Genomic DNA, 20104 nt, shown 5'->3' on the forward strand with positions numbered 1-20104 from the left:
TCTCAGTATGTGTGTTTGTCCATTTCTTCTCATCAGGCATCAAAACATCTATGGCGTCTTTGAGTGTTTTTACGAAGCTGTTACACACGCACGGGATGGACAATCCACTCGACAACGCGCGACTCAAACTGTGGGATGCGAACTGGACGCAGAAAGTTGTCGAATATTTCTCTCTGATTCGAGCCTGAATACCACTACTGTGTCTTGTCCTCCCATGTTTACAGTTCTTATAAAAGCCGAAACCTACCAAATTATTCATATTGAGACCTAAGCACTCGCAAGTGTTCACAATTGTCTGTTACAGCTTCGACAGTCTTGTCATATATCGGCACGAAACAAAGGGAGTCTTCTCGAATACAGTTCCAAACAATTAATTCACAATGAAAACCCTTCCGATCCCAACACATCTAGTGTTTCTTCTCCCAATATGATTAAATGCTTACTCATTTATCTCCAGTGACGTGCCCAAGGGAGAGTTGGTGAGGTCATAACCCAATTTGACCAAGTATTCCTTAAAAAAAAAAGAACGTCAAAGAGAGGAAAAGATGGCAAAATGAGGACTGACCACCAAAAATAGTATGCATAACCCTCCTCTTCTAAAATCCTGGAAAAATTTGGTCCGGGCACAACTAACTCATTACTCAAAACTTTGATTTTCAGTTGATCTGTGCAGCTTATTTCTTTTTTAATTAACCGCTCCAATACCCGTTACTGCTCAAATATTCACTTTAGAGAGTGACCTTTGATCTTTTCGGCCCTCGACCCGAATTAGCATTACACTGAGGCTCCGGAATTTCCGCTGTCGTTAATGTCTTCAGCTTTGGACCCCAACTGGAACTAGTAGTAGACTTCGTTACTTTACGGTATTTAGTCCTTTTCATCTTCGAATCACTAGATCTTATAAAGCCACCAATGGACACTGACTGATCACTAATTGATTGTATGAACTGTCACACTTACTTTTGAATTCTCATTAACCGATTCTGTTGTACAGATCCACCTGGAAATTGAAGCCGCGTATTTTAACCTCATTATATTCTAGAACGTTCCGCAGATAAAACGATTCGTTAATGTTGCCAGTAGTTCGACTTCTTCTCTTATTGCCTCACGCGCTTTCCAGAGATTAAAAAATTACAATGATTCGCCCTACGTGTGGCGCTAAGTTTGCAGCTTCCAAATGCTAACAAGTCTTTGCATAGTGCTGCGAAAACACCGAAAGCGCAAGAAAAGTTTTAATGCAATATTATCAACAACAGGGTTATAGAACATTCTCCGTGTTGCCTTGGTAAGTATTTCTCTCCTAATATTATCGGCACACCATCCAAGAAAACAAAAACCTAATTTTATATAGTGTAAACTGAAAAATTTTAAGGGTGGACCCCAGCCCCCTGATCCCACCTTGGATACGCGCTATTAACAATAACAGTGTTATAGAACATTCTGTCTTGCCTCGATAATTATTTCTCTCAAATTATCATCACATTATTCAAGAAGCCATGAACCTAATTTTATGTAGCGACATTTGCTGAAGGGGGTGCTGGAGCTCCCTGATTTCCACCTTGGATACGTGCTTTACTCGATAATTATTTCTCTCCTTAAATTATCGTCACATTATTTAATTTCACACCACAAGAAACAAAAAAAAACTCATTTTATCTATTGTAAACCGCAAACTTTCGGGGGGGCTCGACCCCCCTAAGCTCCCCCTTGGATACGTGCCTGCTGCGAATGTCCCTTCATGAATTTAAACTAAACATCACTCATCCTGTTCGTCGCGATTAGCCAAAAGTGAAAGAAGACGCTAAATAACAAAAACAAATTTATCCTCATCGTGGCGATCAAAAGTAGCGTAAAATTATTAAAGGGAAATTCCAGGACATTCAGTAAAGATTCATATCAGAATATGCCCGGACAAGAACTTTCCTTAGAATTAGATATTTAAAATAAATGCAATAGGTTAGCTTATAAGAAAGCCGGCAGTGGACTACAGCCTACAGGGACAAGATATCACGCAAATAATGTCTGAAAAATAAACTATGCATTGTTTCGGAATAAGTGTATTCTTCTATCGCGTATTTGATCTCTTGTTGTCAAATTAAATCAACTGCTTTGGTGTATAATATCAAAAGGTGCATGAAAACACAGCGTTTCATGGGCCATCTGCTACATTCTACGCATAGCTTTCTTCCGCTCGTGTCCTCTTGGTGACGTCACAAGCTCTAGCCAATAACGTGCAAGTCGCGGAGTGGCCCCCTCTGGGCCCGTATGTAGTCGAGGATGTTAAGCACAACACAGCTAACTTGCTGGATCCTTGGAAGGAAAAATTAATAGGAAGGAAAAATTTTTCCAACCTGAAGAAAATTAATTGTTCACCAGAAAGAACACAGGAATTATTGCAAAGATGGCATCACCAGATCAAAAAGGACTAATTTTCGTAGCAAAGAAAATTTCGTACATAAACATTACCTCAATTTTCTTTGTTTGTATGGGAGGAGAACTTGATACGCCTTGTTTATTTTGGCCATATGAAATATTTTATTTGTTTTCTGTTAATTTCACAGAAATCTGTTTGATTTATTTGTTAGTTTCAATACTGTTGTTTGTGTTGATTTAAATTTGTAGTTTTTGCTGTATATTTGTTACACGCAATATCGGAAGCGGAAGTCATTTCCGGTTTATAAACATTTGTAGAACTGTCAAATCTTTTATTGATTCCGTTGCCGGGACAACAGTGCGTGAAAAGGAAAAAGTAAGTTGAGTTGCGTGAGATGATGTTTATTTTGTGAAAAACACTGTTTTAAAGGAAAAGCCGCAACTTAATTCAAATGTGATTGCGTTTGTGAATATTGTTGTTATTTTGCAGTGATTGTTTGAAGGTAAAATGGGTTATTAAATTTGAAAAATAACAAGAAGCTATTTTTTTGTTGAATTCGTTTCGTCCTGAGAATGCTGTGTAGCATAACATTAAGGAGAGTCTCATAACTACGCCGCACAAGGAGATTGGGTAGTTACCGTGACGTAGTGATCGAGTGGCGAACAACAGAAAGGAACGTCACAACCAACAGGTGTAGCTATTTTTTTCGGACGCCAGAACCTGACGTTGAAGAATGCAAAGGTTAAGAAAAAATGGTAAAGCTACACTTTGTCTCGGGAATCTGTGGAGCAAAGCCGCGCATAACGGTAGAGAAAGCTGGTGGGAGGAGCAAAGTAGTTCAAACGGCTAGCTGCAGATGCGCCTTTTCCTCCATGCACTCCTTCCCCGTCACGCGTTCATTGGTCGAATCCTACTTGCGCAGGAGACTAGTTTTCGTTCGCTTGCTCCAGAGATTCCCGGGACAGAGTTGTCGTTACACTTAGTAGCCGGAATATCTCCAGCTGACTCTGTGAGTCTAGTTAGCGAGTCTATCAACAGTCTAGAAGAACGTCAGCGAGATACTTAACGAATGGTGCTGTCTCGAGATGACGTCAACGGCTCGCGTGCTGATTGGATGATTCGAGAGTCGCGACTTGCTCCCAAGCTGCAAATACATAACGGCCAGACATGTTAAGAAAATTATCTCACTCCGCAGATTGACCAAGATAAGAATGTCCCCGTGGCGCTGTAGTCGAAGTTTCAACCGTATGCGAGCTTAGGAAATGTGGGCGATACAATCAGCTGCTTGCATTGTTCCCGTGTTCCTGCGTTAATAAATTGTGCAGCACTGTCAAAAGGCACGAGCGAAGGGGAAACGAGAGGAGAAAACAAATGACTGTGAACTTTAGTTCGCGAGTGTTCTGGGGGCATTCTTATCTTGGTCAAACTGTACGTTGCTTAATTGGACGTTAGGATGTTATGACTTGTCAATCCGAAAAGGTTTCACGTAAACGGGAATATTTTCGGGAGGATACTCACATTTAATATAGCCTACTATTAACTAAATGCATAAATACATACTTGATCTAAAAGAATGATTCGTGACGGAGTGGTTATCACAGCGCTACGCCACTAGGGGTCCCGGATTTGAATCCCTGTCTGGGCATGTTTGTTCCTTGTGAGTGTCTCTTCATCAATTTCATCATATCTTAACTCATGCTCATCGTCGCGATTAGCCAAAAGTGGAGAAAAGCGACACTAAATACCAAAAGTCAATTCAACTAAAACAGCAGTTATTTGTGTAGTGTTTCTTGCTTTCTAGGGGAGGAGGCCTCTCTGTCCCCCCTCTGGCGCCGTCACTTCTTTCAACATTGTGTTAGTGTCTGCATGTATCCGTATTTGACACACACCGACTGACGGAAACGACCTGTTGTTGTATGCTAATCAGGACTGTACCTATAGTTTAAAGTGGGATCCGAACCACTATATACCTGCACAGGGTATCGAACCCGGAGCCATCTGTTTACAAGGCGACGACGTTAACACTAGGAGTCTAGTATTCTTTTCCTTTCCCTTTCTTCTCTCTCTTTCTGTCGAGTGTTTTCCCGCCCTCTCTCTTTTTATTTTTTCTTTATCTCATATATATATATATATATATATATATATATATATATATATATATATATATATATATATATATATATATATATATATATGAGAGAGAGAGAGAGAGAGAGAGAGAGAGAGAGAAGGAGAGAATGCTGAATATTACCTAAACAACTCAAGAGTTGTGACCTGAAACCGCCAGAAAGGGGCGTCGGATGAAACTGATAAATGTATTATGATATGGGATGGGGATACATATGCCCATCTGCCTCGTGGAACTGTCAGTAAATTTCGGCTTCTGCACTGAAGGTGTGTTACATGTCCTACAGATGACCTTGTGCTCGCACGTGTGGTGTGTCCTTTACTCTCTTGTTCACACGAGGATGAAAATCACAAGAACCAATCATGTTGGTTGCAAAAAGGGGTCCTCGTTTCAATTCCTGGTGCGGGCATACATAGTGACTCGGATCCCACTTTACACAGCAGGTTCAATCCCGATTAACTTATCAGGGTATAAAGTTCACTTAAAGAGCTTACCAAAGTTATTTTAAATCCACTTTATGCACAGATGGACTAACCAAAACTGAATGTATCAGTTTAAGGTGAGAGAGGAGACATTGAAAATTTGTCAGCACTAGAAAGCGATTCAGGATCATCCTTCATGAAACGGGTATCCGGACAATTGCGACCACGGGCAATTGCGATCGTAGACAATTGAGACCACAGGCAATTGCGATCGTAGACAATTGGAACTGGGAGATATGGGATGATCGTATTCCAAGAGGCATATGTTTTTGCTAACTTTTCAAATAGGGTCTCCCGATGGCACAGTGGTAGCGTCGTCGCCTTGTAATCAAATGGTCCTGTGTTCGATACCCGGTGGAGGAACATAGTGGTTCGGATCCCACTTTAAACTGTAGGTCCACTTATTGTGCATAAAGTGAACTTAAAACACTAACTTAACATTTTCAAATAACTCCCTATAAATCAAAGTATCAATTTGTTGCGGTTGTCTTATGGTACAATTATTGACTTTTTTCCCTTTGCTTTTTCCCACTTTTGGCTAATCGAGAAGATGAAGATAAATGATATGAAGGAACACACACAAAGAACACCCATGCATAGTACGTGATTCGAACCCGGACCATATGAACAGATAATCGACATTAGTTATATCAGTCAACTATAGACCAACAGTAATAACTTTCTCCTTTGTAGTCAAGACCATCGTAAAGAATATCGTCAAAACTAATTTGGGGATGCTGTAAGAACAGATGCCGTACACAACGTGCTCTAGTTAACGGCAGAGCCTTGAGGTCGGCGCCCTCCAAAATAATCGCTTCGCAACTTTCTCCCATCCAAAGGTCGGCCAAGGTCAGAGCGCATTCGTCAACCATTGCTATCACCCACTTGTGAACCGTTCTGCAACACCGCTTTCCTATAAACAGAAGAAAATCATTGCCATTCATTCCCTTGGTGTCCCGCAGTAGCATTTCCAGGAAGGAAGATCCGCAACTCTTTATTAGTGCTCTTAAGTTATAATTCCAGGAACTCCAAGGTTTCCAGAAAACACTTTCTAATGTCGTCACCGATCGTGGCCCTTCTACTACAGTAGGAGTTGCCCAACTCAGATCAATCCACCATTGCTTTTTGCAGACATTTCAATGATTTCGTGAAACATTGTTGTGTAAGAGCTTTCATCAGTTTTGGGTTCCCGAGTTGCTGACGATGAGGTCATGAATTCGGATATCAGAAAGTGGTGATTGTTGGGATATGACCGGATTCGAATCCCAGCCTAGGCATGGGTGGTCTTTGTGAATGTCTTTTCATTCGTCTCATCTAATCATCACTCATCTTCATCCTCATCGTCGCGATTAGCCTAACAGTGGCATAAAGACGACGCTAAGTAACAAGAGATTTACGAGGAAGTAAGGAGATTTAGAAATCAGAAATCGCGAGTTAATATCTTGCAGGAGAAATTTCCAGGATCGTTTTCGACAGAGCTAGAAAGAAGCTGGAACGAATGAAGGAGAAGAAATAAACAAAGTAATAGTGATAGAGAGAGAAATGAAGGGAGAAGGAAAGATAGATAGTAAGAGGTGTAAACATGAAAGATAGACACACATAGACAGAAAGAACATGAGAAAAAGGGACTAAAGAAAGCGAAAGCGAGGACAAAGAAATAGAGAAAGGAAAGAGATGAGAAAAAGAGAGTAAGAGTATGAGAGAGAAGGGAATAGAGTAAGATAGGAAGAGAGAGGTGTAAGGGAAAGAGAGAAATAGAGTAAGACGGAGAGAGAGAGAGAGAACAGGCATATGAAAAAGAGAGTAAGATATTGAGAAAGAGAAAGTTAGAGTGAGAGAGGGAGAGAAAGATAGAGAGAAGGGAATGGGTAAAAGAGGATATAGAGATAAGAAACAGAGAGCAGGATAATGAGAGAGATAAGAAAGAGGAGGTCGTTAGGGAGAATGGAAACATCGTGAAACATAACCTCTCTATGTACGGGCGCATTAAAAGTGAAGAAGAATGATAATTCTCCGGAAACATGTTAGTGAAACAATAATTTAAAATCTAATCCATTTCAGTCTCAGTTTTGGAGATCAGGTGCGCCACGAAAAAGTTTTTCCAAGTCCATGTTGAACACCACGCTCGAAGACCAAAAAGTTCTTTGTGACTCGTGATAAATTTGAAACACGGATAATTTCCGGAGACAAGGCTGGAGCTCTAATGTTTGCCATTTTTCAACATCTCCCGGCTGAAGAACTGAAGTCTGGCTTCGCTCAATACCGAGAAAAGAAATCCACCCTGGTTCTTTCACACACCACCACTTTGATAATGGGATCTCAACGGAAATTGACGTGGAACATAAAGCGTCTCTCACCATTCACCGGCTTGGCTTTATGAGATTTATCACGTGTTTGCTCCACTGGACACTTTTTAAGAAAGGGGGAGGGGATCAGAAAATATCGACGAGGCTGTCCAAGGTGTGAACATGAATCTGCAAGGAAAACAAATTTTGTTCAGTCTAGATTAACCATAACTTACCGTGCCGTACAAGAAACTTATTTCACTGCTTCCTTTGAGTTATATGAAAATTATACAAAAATTACCATCGTTAATGAAAAACAAGAACCAATTTGAGCATCACACACACGCATTTTATCATTCACAAAACTTTTAAAAAAAACAAGCCGACCTGTGTGGTGGAGTGGATAACATAGCGCGCTACGCCAGGAGCCCCGTGTTCGAATCTCGGCTTGAGAATGGATGTTCTTAGTGAGTCTTCTTTCATCAATTTTGTCTAATCATCATCCATCGTCGCAATGAGTGAGATGACTTTCGCAGAAGACATCCAAATTAAGTCAACCTTTACTTCCATGTAATAACTGCAATCCAATGAGGATCAAGCCTTTAGTGTTCTTTTTTTGATTATTTTAAGTCCACTTTATGAACAGAAAGGCTATCGGCACCGGATCTACAGTTTATGGGATCCGAATCACTGTGCCTCCGCCGGGTAACGAACCCGGGACCCCCTGATTTTAAGGCGACTACGTTATCACTTCGCCATCGGAGAGGCAACGAGGCTCTGGCATCTGGCATCTGTAGGGCTGTGTGTTGTCTTGCGTTTTGTTCTTATATGTGCCGAGCGCCCTTTTACAATCTCAGCTTTTAACCCATGTAAGAAGATTTTGGTCCTCACAGACACATTGAGTTTAGTTAGTGACGAGTGCATATAGCCTAAGTGCTGACGCATGCAAAATTTTCATTCCATTCATTGAATCATCATCGCGATTAGCCAAAAGTATCAGAAAAGCTATGCAGAATAACAAAAATACAAATAGGGGAGGGGCAAATTGGTATTGCTAATTTAATTTTTAGTTAAAGCTAAAGTTGAGTTAAATATAGCCGGCCCCCGTGGAGGAGTGATTAGCACATTACGCTACGACACCAGGGTTCGAACCCCGACCTGGGCATGGATGTTTGTGAGTGTCCATTCATCAATTTTATCATACCATCACTCATCCTCATCTTCGCAAATTAGGCAAGAGTGGCATAGCGAAGTAAAATAAAGGAAATAAATAAACAATAAACGATTAGTTAAACGAAAACTACTACTTGCAATATTTTTTCAAAGAACAGAATTTCTCAATTACATTTAGACAACAAAATGTACTTTATGGGCTTACTCAATTGTACGGGTCCAGGCCTGTGCGTGGGTGGCACGATTAGCAAAAAGTGGCAGAAAGCGAAATAAAATAAACCAGATCAGTCAATCAATATTAAATTGTACAGTCCCGGACACATCTGGATTGTAACAGCTCTATTAACTTTAAATACAATCACTAGAACACAGAAGTGTCCGTGACTGTACAAGTGGTCCGCATTCGACTACTGGTGAAACCATATTCCAGTCTTTAACATTGCACTCTAAAGTGTACTCCTAGTCCTTATTGTGCACAAAAATGTCTGGAAACAAACTTTGCGAACTTGAACTTCAGCCAGTGACGATAACTAATTTAGTCTGCGATTCCCGCGTAACGTGAAGGGTAAGCGCTATTGTGTTACAGCTAGATGGGCGCTCAATGATGTACATCCGATTTGGAATAACGACAGAAGGACAATAGCATTGTCTTTAAAAGGCCGCCATGTTTTATTCATAACACCGGTTGGAAACACGAGTATGTACTTGCTCGCTTACCTTGCTATCACAGCCAGCCGAGGCGTGTACTCGATGCAGCATACAAACGACCGCGTGCACACGCATAATTGGCTTATGCACAGCAGGTTTGTTCATCCTTTCAGAGGAATTATATGACCTATTTTAATCGAAACCTATTCTTCTCATCAAAGGACGAACGTGCATACTACCCACTTCGCCGATGCCAGACAACGAGGTCGCGTGGTTCTAAACAACACAATGTGACATATGACCGTCACCAAGAGACACCCTCTGAGAGAAATATTTTCAAGGTGGTATTTACATATTCCTAAAGGTTATGACCCTGTCAACGAACATACACGAACAATATGATGGAACTGAATATCAAAATATAACATTGAAGAGAAAATAACTTCGTTTCGTTCAGAATTTTGTCAGGTTTTTCTGTTTTGTCTTAAAGCAACTTTCTCTGCAAGATTACTTTGCTTAAAAACGTTGTTTATATTAGAACGTATTGCACGATATATCAGTAAGCGAGCTGTTTTTCTAAGGATCGTCTAAAACTATCATCAATTTCCCATAAATTATAATAAACCTTATATGATTAAATATGAAAATATAGAGGTTAGAAAATTCATGTAAACCCTTGTACTTGAGACGGAAAATTTACGCGTAATAAATGCATGTATACAAAGATTAAAATTATATCTTTTTTTTCTTTGAAACATAATTTCATTTATTTTATTACTTTTAAAAAGGAACTATTAATTTTCTTACTTAAAAAGTAGCTATTAATTTCCTTACTTAAAAAATAGCTGACTACCAGTTACTTACAAAAAGTAACTAGTTAAAGTTACTCGAAAACAGTAACTCGTCACTTCAGACACTAGAAATCAACTATGTGTTGTACTGATACAACTTCCTTTTTTATTCAAATGTCTTTTAAACTCTTCAGACTCTACACAAATAATGTACCGTTCATAGTTGTGTTAAAAAAGATTTAATGATATGATCAGACTTACAAGTAGTTACAGTAGATCTAGAATTATACTGAGGCTTCTGTGCACAACTGTAGTCAAAACATTTCGAGTATTCCTCTTGCAACGTTGCGTTCCTGTGCCATCTAGCGTATATCTATTATTAATGCGACGCAAGAGGTTTAGTTATAAACACCGTAACAGAAAAGTTTTTGTTAGTTAAATGTTATTCTGAATAATTGTCATTCCTTGATTTGTTCATATTTGTTTTCAACTAATATCAACTACAGTCGTCTCATTTTATATACACGTAAATAAAGATTACAGTTACCAAAATATCAAGTAAGTTCTTTACTACTAAAATTATATTAAAACTTGAAAAAATTATGATTTTTAAGATCATCATTCATCACAATATACTTTCATTTAACTGAAGATGGGCATGTAATGATTTGATATCATGATGATCTTTTTGTAATATGGAAAAAAATTAAAATTTGAAATTTAAAACTGTCAAAAATAGTATTATTCTGGGAGGTGAAGTAAAATCTTTGGGTTTTCATCATCAATTCCAGAACTCCATCACAAAAATGTAAGTTCATCATAAATATGGAAGATCCAGAAAATTATTTTCTGTTGGTATTCATGGTATCTAAGGAAACAATCTTCGTCTTGTACTAAACTGCTTTGAAGCAACGTCCGTGACGTACCATAAAACCGCACTCCTGAGCCTGGAAGACGTTTGTGGTTTCAAGGAAAGACAAATTGAAACAGACAATTTGCGTGACATCGAGATGTTGGCATTAATATTTCACTTCAAACTCCACAAGCGAGAGATTCCTTGCTGCTTATGTGGTCCACCGCGAATTTCCGGGTGAATTTTGAGCTTACTTGCAAAACGGAGGAATCTTTTCAGGAATATCTTCTTAAATTTATATTAAAACCCATATACAATAATGTTAGGAGACATATGTACTCCTTAGGTCCAAGGAATTCTGAAAAATCTAGCAGCACAAGGCCGCATGACAAGTTGAACACGTCACTAGAAATTTGAAATACGAACAAGGCAATTTCGAGCCACCGAAAGATCCTTAACAAATACTAATCCACTGTATCTGTTCATTTTTCCATATGTATGAGTTCGCACATCTTATTCAATTTATAAATTATTTTTAATATCTAATATTTCCCTGGTAGGTATTACATTTCCTTATAGCACAATGATCTCTGTTGTGATAAGTACAATGTCAAATTGGCCTCCCCGGTGGCGTAGTGGTATCGTCGTCGCATTGTAATCAAGGCATCCCGAGTTCCATACCCGGTGGAGGGAAATAGTGGTTTGGATCCCACTTTAAATTGTAGGTTCACTTCAGATGAACCTATCTGTGGATAAAGTGGACTTAAATCAACAACTTCACAATGTCAAATTACTTTGGAGAGCTTTGAGGAACTCTCCTCTGCGTCATATCTGTAACTAGGTTTTGCTCGATAAATTGTCTGACATTAATCGAAAAGTTTATATCTCTAGCGATAAACTCTAACGATTTAGAACAATTAAAGTTCAAGGCCCATCGACGTAATTGTAATTTGTGTGCTACATAATTCCATAGAAAAATGAATGAAAGTAGTGACATTGTAATGACTGTACTCACATTAAATTTGCACTGCTGTGACCGATTGGTCCACGACTGGAGAACTTTCGTGGACAATCGTTTCAAGTACTGTGGTTGGAATATAAGGAGACCTCATGAAACAACATTTCCACTATCTTGTTCATTGGGTTTAGCATTCATTAATGATAAGTTTTTGGTATGAGCCCTTCATTCCCAAACGATGCAGGGTTGAAGGAAATTTATTTCTTGAGACAACCAAACAAATTTACCCTATCGTAATAATTCATTCATTCTTTCCTTTATTTTTGGACCCTGTCGTAATAAACTGCTCAATCCCGGACTGTGTCAAAAGGGATAGTTTAAGTCTTTTGTCCGCAATTGACGGACTGGCGGCCAGGTTAATGTATCACTAGAATGTGAAACAATGCAACGACAGTCTTGCAATATGCTCATTTTAAACACCTGAACAAGAGCAATCTAGATAAGGATGTTTACCATAGCTTGTGGGAAAGCGAACGTAGAAGTCACTAGCGCCATTAAACGGGGAGTGTGCAACTGGAAGTTACAACACCATGGACAAGTAACAGACTTTGCGATTAGTTCGAGGCCGACATGAAACTCAAAAAGTGATTCACTAAATTTCATCAAATTACATTGTATTACATTATTTGCTCGTTTCAGACATCGGACAATAGTTTTTATTTCATCGTATAAGTTCCCGCCAGTATATTCAATTTATGAGGCCAGAAACTGTAAATGGGTTTTAGTGTTCATAAAGAAGAAAGCATCTTACGTCAGTAAATGTACACTTGATTTCCTGTGTTCAGTTTCTGACATATTTTCCTGTCTGCGTAATGGAACACTAGATTTTGTATTCATTTCATGAGTAAATTCACCTTTGAGGCGAGGAGGGACAATTACGCACTAGTTGTGCATTTATGTCAATAACGTCGGATTGGGCACTGCCATGTATTCCTTATGGGAAATCGACTTCAACTTCAAGTTTCGGCTAATCAAATGGGAGTTTCGACACTTCCTACTACTATGACATAGTACGTGTCCTTTTTCCGTCCATGTACTTTTCTACGTCATTGGATGGATGTTTGATATTCCCGAAAGAACGAATGAAATAATGGTCCTATAAACCTAATGCATTTCTCCTTGCCTCATACGGCCATCCTGGCAGTGTTGCCAAACCTGATGTGCATAAAAGAGCTACATTTTGCCATTAATAGAGCTAAAGATGACTTTCAAGGAGCTAGATTAACGAAAACTGCATAAAGTGCCTCCTACGGTAATTTTAGGTGTCAGAGGGGTGGGGGCGCTGCTATAACCGTTAGCTTTAAAGTGATGGCAATTTATTCTTAGTTTTCACCGCTTAGATTTGGCGCCATCACCCATCTCAATAATCCAATGATGTTCATATGAAATCGAAAATAAAGGATTCCCGGATAATAATATTGTCATCTTCACGTTAGCCACAGCACTATATATAAAAATACCTGGGGAGGAAAGAGGGGGTGGGTGACGCAGCCTATATATGAATATCACGTCACGTGCAAAATGTACACTCATGGCAAAGGTTGGTCTTTATTGGCCGGAGTCAGTGGTGGCATCATGGTGGGCCAGAGGGCGTGTGCCACAGTTCACAGTCAAAAGAGTGCACGAAAGAGCCAGATCTGGCTCCAAAAGAGCGAAGTTGGCAACAGTGATCGGCAGCTGCCTCAGCGAGAAAGAAATTGTCCCTCCTCGCCTTAACTGTCGATACGTCATCACGAAGAAAACAATCCATCTGCCCAACCTCTATACTTAACCTCTAATACCGGTAACCCTGTAAACTGCCCATGACAAGCAAATATAATATATTCCCATGCCTGTTAAGTACAGTGGAATCCATAAGTATTACGAAGCAAATTGTCCATCACCACGTTTACTCCCTTTGTTTTACGCAATGAGAGCTTCAATAACAAAACATCAAACAATCTGTTTTCAACCTCAGAGCCAGTATACGTAAAAATACAGTTCTTAAAAATACGTAGGATGAAGATAAAAACCAACGAATATAGTCGTGGACAATTTGCTGAGCAATACTTATGGATCCCACTGTACAAGCGAAAAAAATCAGTTGTGAACCCACACACCCTCAAATTCGTCTAATTTATATTACTTTTTATTGGGCTAAGTAGGTAGCCTAATGGTAAAACCAAGATAAATTCAGGATGCCAGGTTGTTTCTTAGGGTAGGGTGTAAGTTGTAGAAAATATGGCATATTTTCAGTAACTCTGTATTATTGGCAATTTACTTCCGATTGTACAAATCACTGCTCTAAGTCAGTGCCTATAGTGCCTATAGGCCATAACGTTATCATTATGAGACAAGCCCAATCCAATCAAATAATTTAATATTTGAGCTTATATGTGTACTGTTTATTAATTGATAAAAATTGTTGCAAATGAGAAAAATATGGGTTTGTTTCCGCGCGAGTAATGATTTTACTCTGTACACGACAAATGTACTCCTCCACGATTTGCTCTTTACAGTACCAGTAAGTCTTTCACGTTACTACCCATAAATTGTTTGAATATCTTGTTCTCCTAGAACGGCGTTCAAGGTTAATATTAAATGTTGGTGATCTTGGCTTTGATCGTAACTAGAACGAGTTTTTGAACAGCTTCTAACTGGTTTTTACAAGAAGAAGAAGAAGCAAATACATTAGTAAGCACGTGCGCATTAGCATTAAATATATAACATCAATAAGGGAATTGCTTAAAATTTAATGAACAGTTTCGAATTGTAAAATTCAGACGTGGTATCGGAACGAGAAAATGCAGTCTCGTTCTCGTCTCGTTTTGCGTCCTAAGAATGTATTATCTCATCAGCTCGTGTCGATATCTGATCTATTTGGACTCGGTCTCGTTTTGATGCAGAAACTCTTTTTCGAACTGTCTTGTTTTGACGTTCTATCTCCTTTTGGGCTATTGTCTCATTTTGAAATTCAATCTGCCTTTTGGGCACTGTCTCGTTTTGACATTCAATTTGCTTTTCGTACACTGTCATGTTTTGACATTCAATCCGGTTTTCGGAATCTATCTTGTTTCGACATTCAATCTGCTTTTCGAACTTGTCTCGTTTTGACATTGAATCTGCTTTTCGAACTTTGTCTCGTTTTAACATTGAATCTACTTTTCGAACCGTGTCTTCTTTTGACATTGAATCTGCTTTTCGAACTTTGTCTCGTTTTGACATTGAAACTACTTTTCAAACTATATCTTCTTTTGACATTGAATCTGCTTTTCGAACTTTGTCTCGTTTTAACATTGAATCTACTTTTCGAACCGTGTCTTCTTTTGACATTGAATCTGCTTTTCAAACTTTGTCTCGTTTTGACATTGAATCTACTTTTCAAACTATATCTTCTTTTGACATTGAATCTGCTTTTCGAACTTTGTCTCGTTTTAACATTGAATCTACTTTTCGAACCGTGTCTTCTTTTGACATTGAATCTGCTTTTCAAACTTTGTCTCGTTTTGACATTGAAACTACTTTTCAAACTATATCTTCTTTTGACATTGAATCTGCTTTTCAAACTTTGTCTCGTTTTGACATTGAAACTACTTTTCAAACTATATCTTCTTTTGACATTGAATCTACTTTTTTTTAGATAGTATCTCGGTTTGACAATAAATCTGTTTTTCGGACTCTGCCTTGCTTCATATAATCTCGTTTTCTGTTCCAGTCTTACTTCTACACATAACCCCCTTTTCGCTCTCGATCTTGAAGTGTGTCTTTCTTATTTCGAGCATAGCAAAAATTTAATATAAGAACCACAAAAATACTATTAGAACTGTAGCCTGTTATATGTACTCGTTCTTGGCCTTGTCTCGGGATAACACAGACGAAATCAAGATTAGTTTCTGTTTCAACACCAATCTGTTACCAGAGCAAGGGCGTGCAGTGAAAGAGTATTAGGCTTTCAAACTCTTAGAAATACCCTCGAAAAAATAATGTGGAAAATAAGCAAGCTTCCCATTCTAGTCATAAATATTGTGGATGGTAACTGCTACATCGACGTAATAGCACACGTCAGCGCCGAATCAGTCTAACATGAACAAAAAGTAGGAAAACCCTAATGACAGATCATAACCGCTCGACGACTTTCATATTGCGCGATGGGAACATGACTCATGAAATAGGATGTAAACGACCTCATTCCATACTTTTACATGTGTAGCATCTCAGTCTCGAAATGCTATCAATTATTGATATCACTTCTATTGTCATCGGTTAATCGTGATCAGGATTTATTAAGATTATATAAATTGTTGCTATTGTTATTTTATTCTCGTTATTTTCCTTCATATTGTTGCTGTAGAAATTTGTTTTCTGTTTCAAATTATTGAGTTTCTAATAACTACGTTATGTGTATAAATTTATGAAATCGTACAAAACACTAACCACGAATATACAGATTTTTTTATCCAAATACCCTCTCCCCAAAACAATAATTCGCTTATCCTCCATGTGGAGACACGTTGCACAACGTAATGGAGATTCAATACTTTTTAAAAAGTAAAGTTTTTGTTACAAGTCAATTTTATGTACAGATAGACTAATCGGGACTACGGATTGAAGTGGGATCCGAAGCACTATGCACCTCCACGGTTATCGAACCCGGAACATTGATTACCAGACGATCACGTTACGCCATCGGAGAAGTCCTGGAGATAAGAACAATTTTGTGCTTACTGCAGTGAGCATTTTAACGGCAGCCTCTGTGTTTGTCAAATTATATTTGAGGGGAGAAGGTGTAAGTGGTGATCTTCTGTTAAGGCACCGAAAAGTCAACCTCACTTCCCTGTAGTAACCGCTTCTTGCAGGTTAACGAGGCTCTGGCGCCTGAACCCACGGCCAGGATAATCCTCTGCATAGTTTTAGTTCTTATTAAACAATGAATGAATTAGTTTTTAAGAATTGAGTGAGGAAGCTTTTAATACACATTTTTTATTTTTCTTGTTAGGGGCCTGCTCTCAATTTTGTTTTACTTATCCCTGTATTGTGTGACTGGCAAAAATAGCCTGTGTGCTGATAGGCCCATAATATAAAGTTTGAGGGGGTACAAAGGGTACAGTTCGGATCAGTTTAGGGTGATGCTGTATCCCTGTACCCTCCTGTTTCTACTGTAAACGGAAGCCATGCATGTAAAAGCAGGGTGCAAAATCGTTGGGTGGAGGAAGATCTTATTGACACACACGCATATATACAGATACAGATATATACGCGTACGCGTGTGTGGTGTGTTGGAATTCATTTGCTACTTTTATATACCGGTATATCATATAATTATAAAGTAGCAAACTATTTATTTTTACTAACTCGTTAAAATGTCAATAAATTGCAAAATATATTATTTTTGTATTATGTTTGTTTTAGTTTCGTTTTTGCTTTGTATTAATATAGATAAAATAGATTTCATACTTATGTTTGTCTTGCGTTCTTGTTACACTTTTATTTTGCACATTATTATTTCTGGTGCTGATCTGTTAATGATCTCTCTCGAGAGAGAAAGCATGCAACACTCATAATCACACACAGAGACAGACATTATTTTTAGTTCGTTGTCGTCGTATCCTTATAATCAAGGGGTCCTGGGTTCGATACCCGGTGGAGGCACATAGTGGTTCGGATCCCACTTTAGACTGTAGGCCCAGTCCCAATTAGCCTTACTGTGCATAAAGTGGACTTAAAGCACCCAAGTCAATCAACCAATCAATCTTAGTGTGTGTGTGTTCAATATTAGGTAAAGTATATAACCAATTGTTAATCTTTGTTGTTGTAACAAAGAACTCACCCCATGAAAGTTTTGGTGGAAGGATTTTCTATGTTGTTGTCAGGGGGGAATCCCCCTGTCCCACCAGGATCTCGCACCCTGTAGTAAAACCAAGATAGAAGCAGTATAGCCTTGTGAGACCTTGGAGTTACTGTTGAAATCCAAAGAGCAAGGTCTCTGTGTAAAGAGATCGGGCTAAATCCAGAGGCGAAATGAACATGTCAACAATTCACATCGTGTAAGCAAAGATTTTACAGTAGTACTTACCGCGTGCACGAGTCGTACTGTCGTCGTATTGTCCTGAAAGGGAGTCGTAGTCGTTCCGGGTGGAGCTGTAGTGAAATAATCCGTCGTTGTCTCCGTCTCGGATTTCACTAGATGCTGAAAAACAAGCGAGATCTGCAGCAAGACACCGAGAATCTGTTCACCGGAAAGCATGTTGGCCGACTACTCTTCACGCCACAGATTCTCTCGCTTTTGCTATGCTGAGCCGAAGGGACCTTGAGGACAGGCGGCACTGTATGTGTGTAATTTTTACGTCATGCCTCTGGCCGGTTGGTATTGGCTCTTACGCGGCTCTTGCAAAACGGTTTTTCCGACGATGCGGAGGGGAAATCGCACCGGTTGGGGAACAAGTGCACAACTGCACTTATTTTCGCTCGAGCGTGAACTTGAAGCGCGATGTTGTCCACTTCACTTCATAAGAGCTCGAGTTTCTATTGATTTTGCTCAGAGAATGGGTTGGTAGAAAGTTGTCAAGACGTTTCCTGGTACAGCCACAGTCAAAAGTGAGCTGCACGCCAAATGAAATTAGTATGTTATTTCTGAGTTATGTTATTTGATCTATTGATTGCGAACAGTCCTAATTACGAGCAATGCCTAAATGGTCGTAATTGCGAACACATGAAAAAAATTACATGTCCTAATTGCGAGCACATGCTGCTAAAACGCCTGTTTTCAAAAAAACAAATAAGAGCAGTGTCTCGGGGTCTACTATTACATACTGCAGAATTCTTAACTGGAAAGAGCTTCCTCAATTAATAATGCAATTATTAACTTTACTCAGTCCAGTTCTAAAATATACGAAATTAAAATCAATAACATTTAGAATTGAACTTGGAGAGATTTAAAAGAGTTAAAGGCCATCATTTGTCAATCAGGTTGACTACGGTTGGTGCTGGTTCATACCTCGACAACGATTTTTATCATGTCGGATTTCCTGTATGTTCTGACATGCTTCAATGTGAACTGTAACTTTTAAACCAGTGAGTGACCAATATGTCACTGACGAGTGTCAAATTTGGACCGAGTCCATTAAAAACGTTTGTTAAAAAGACTCAGGAACTGTGAGAGAAAGTTGTAGGTCCCAAAAAACCGTGCTCGAAATTAGGACACAGTCCTTCCAGGTAATATTGTGTTATTCGTGTCCAGGTAACAAGTGTTCGCAATCGGGACTGTTCGGAAATAGAAGGACACATTCATTAATGAAAAAAAAAATGTTTTATGCCCACTTTATATCAATGGATCAGAAAGGAGGAGGGGGGGGGGGAGCAGGGGGCGAACGTTCCCACGGTGGACTGGTATGCAACCACCAACCACAAACTTATCTCCCGCTAAACTTAATGTGATCTTTTGTCCCAAATATGCATTATTGTACATTTAGGTGCATACTAAATGTGACTACCCCTCACCGAAAATATACTACGGATCATATTTATATACTAATACATGATCAATTGGAGTTATAATTATAAAAACAACAATAGCAACAGCATTTGTTGGTTATGTGCTACTATGAGGGTCAAATATAATTTTGGGGAGCAACAGTAATTACCCATTTACTTTCAGCCATCCCATATTTAGGAACTACTTTAGTACAATGAATTTTAGGAGGATTTGCAGTCTCTGTCCCCCCAAAATTCTGTTTTACAAGTTTCTTCTTTACAAGCTCATATAGGCTACTTTGAACTGGAGATATAATTTAAAGTGGATCCGAATGCATGTTTAGTCAATTAACCAATCAAAGCTAAAATAACACTCTTTGAAAAGTCATCGAACATGTTTTCAGATAAAACCTTGCAATTTTAGGTAAATGCAATTAATATTTCTAATTTTGCCCTTTGGATTTCAATAAAAGAGAATAAATATATAAATCCTTTATATTTGCTAACACACTGAACTGTACTGTATTTATAGAAATCTTTGCTTCTTTTATCTTGACTTCAAACCAGAAACCGTTGAAATCTGTTCACTGGTTCTCGACATATGAGCTTTAAGGAGATCGATGCAAATAATTCAAGATGGCGTCCTATTTCAAAAGAATTCAAGATGGCAGCGAATAATGTCGGGCACCTTGCATCAGGCGAGCATATAAATGATGTAGATTCAGTTTGGTTTTTTAATCCGGCCTAATTTCGACTCTGACAAAACCTTCTAAGACCTGACGTATCTGTGAACTTTGTTAATCTTTATTCGTCACAGTATAATAACCAGTGCTCGAAAAATTTACCTCAAAGCTAGGCGCCAGCTCTGAAAATCAGGCGCCAGGAAACCATCTACTAGCAATT

The 20104-nt window shown here is 38.8% G+C and overlaps 1 protein-coding gene across 1 annotated transcript in view; it reads right to left on the bottom strand.

The window, feature by feature from the left end:
* Positions 1–18041, bottom strand: part of LOC145998471 (prostatic acid phosphatase-like) — a 102506-nt gene extending 84465 nt beyond the window's left edge. Inside the window, exon 1 of the mRNA XM_083134883.1 lies at positions 17805–18041. Within this exon, the coding sequence (XP_082991009.1) occupies positions 17805–17975 (171 nt within the window). The 5' untranslated portion in view covers positions 17976–18041. The remainder of the gene's footprint in view (positions 1–17804) is intronic.
* Between the last annotated feature and the right edge of the window lie 2063 nt (positions 18042–20104).

This window comes from Lepisma saccharinum, chromosome 14, assembly GCF_977018435.1.
Source record: "Lepisma saccharinum chromosome 14, izLepSacc3.1, whole genome shotgun sequence".
Lineage (NCBI taxonomy): Eukaryota > Metazoa > Arthropoda > Insecta > Zygentoma > Lepismatidae > Lepisma > Lepisma saccharinum.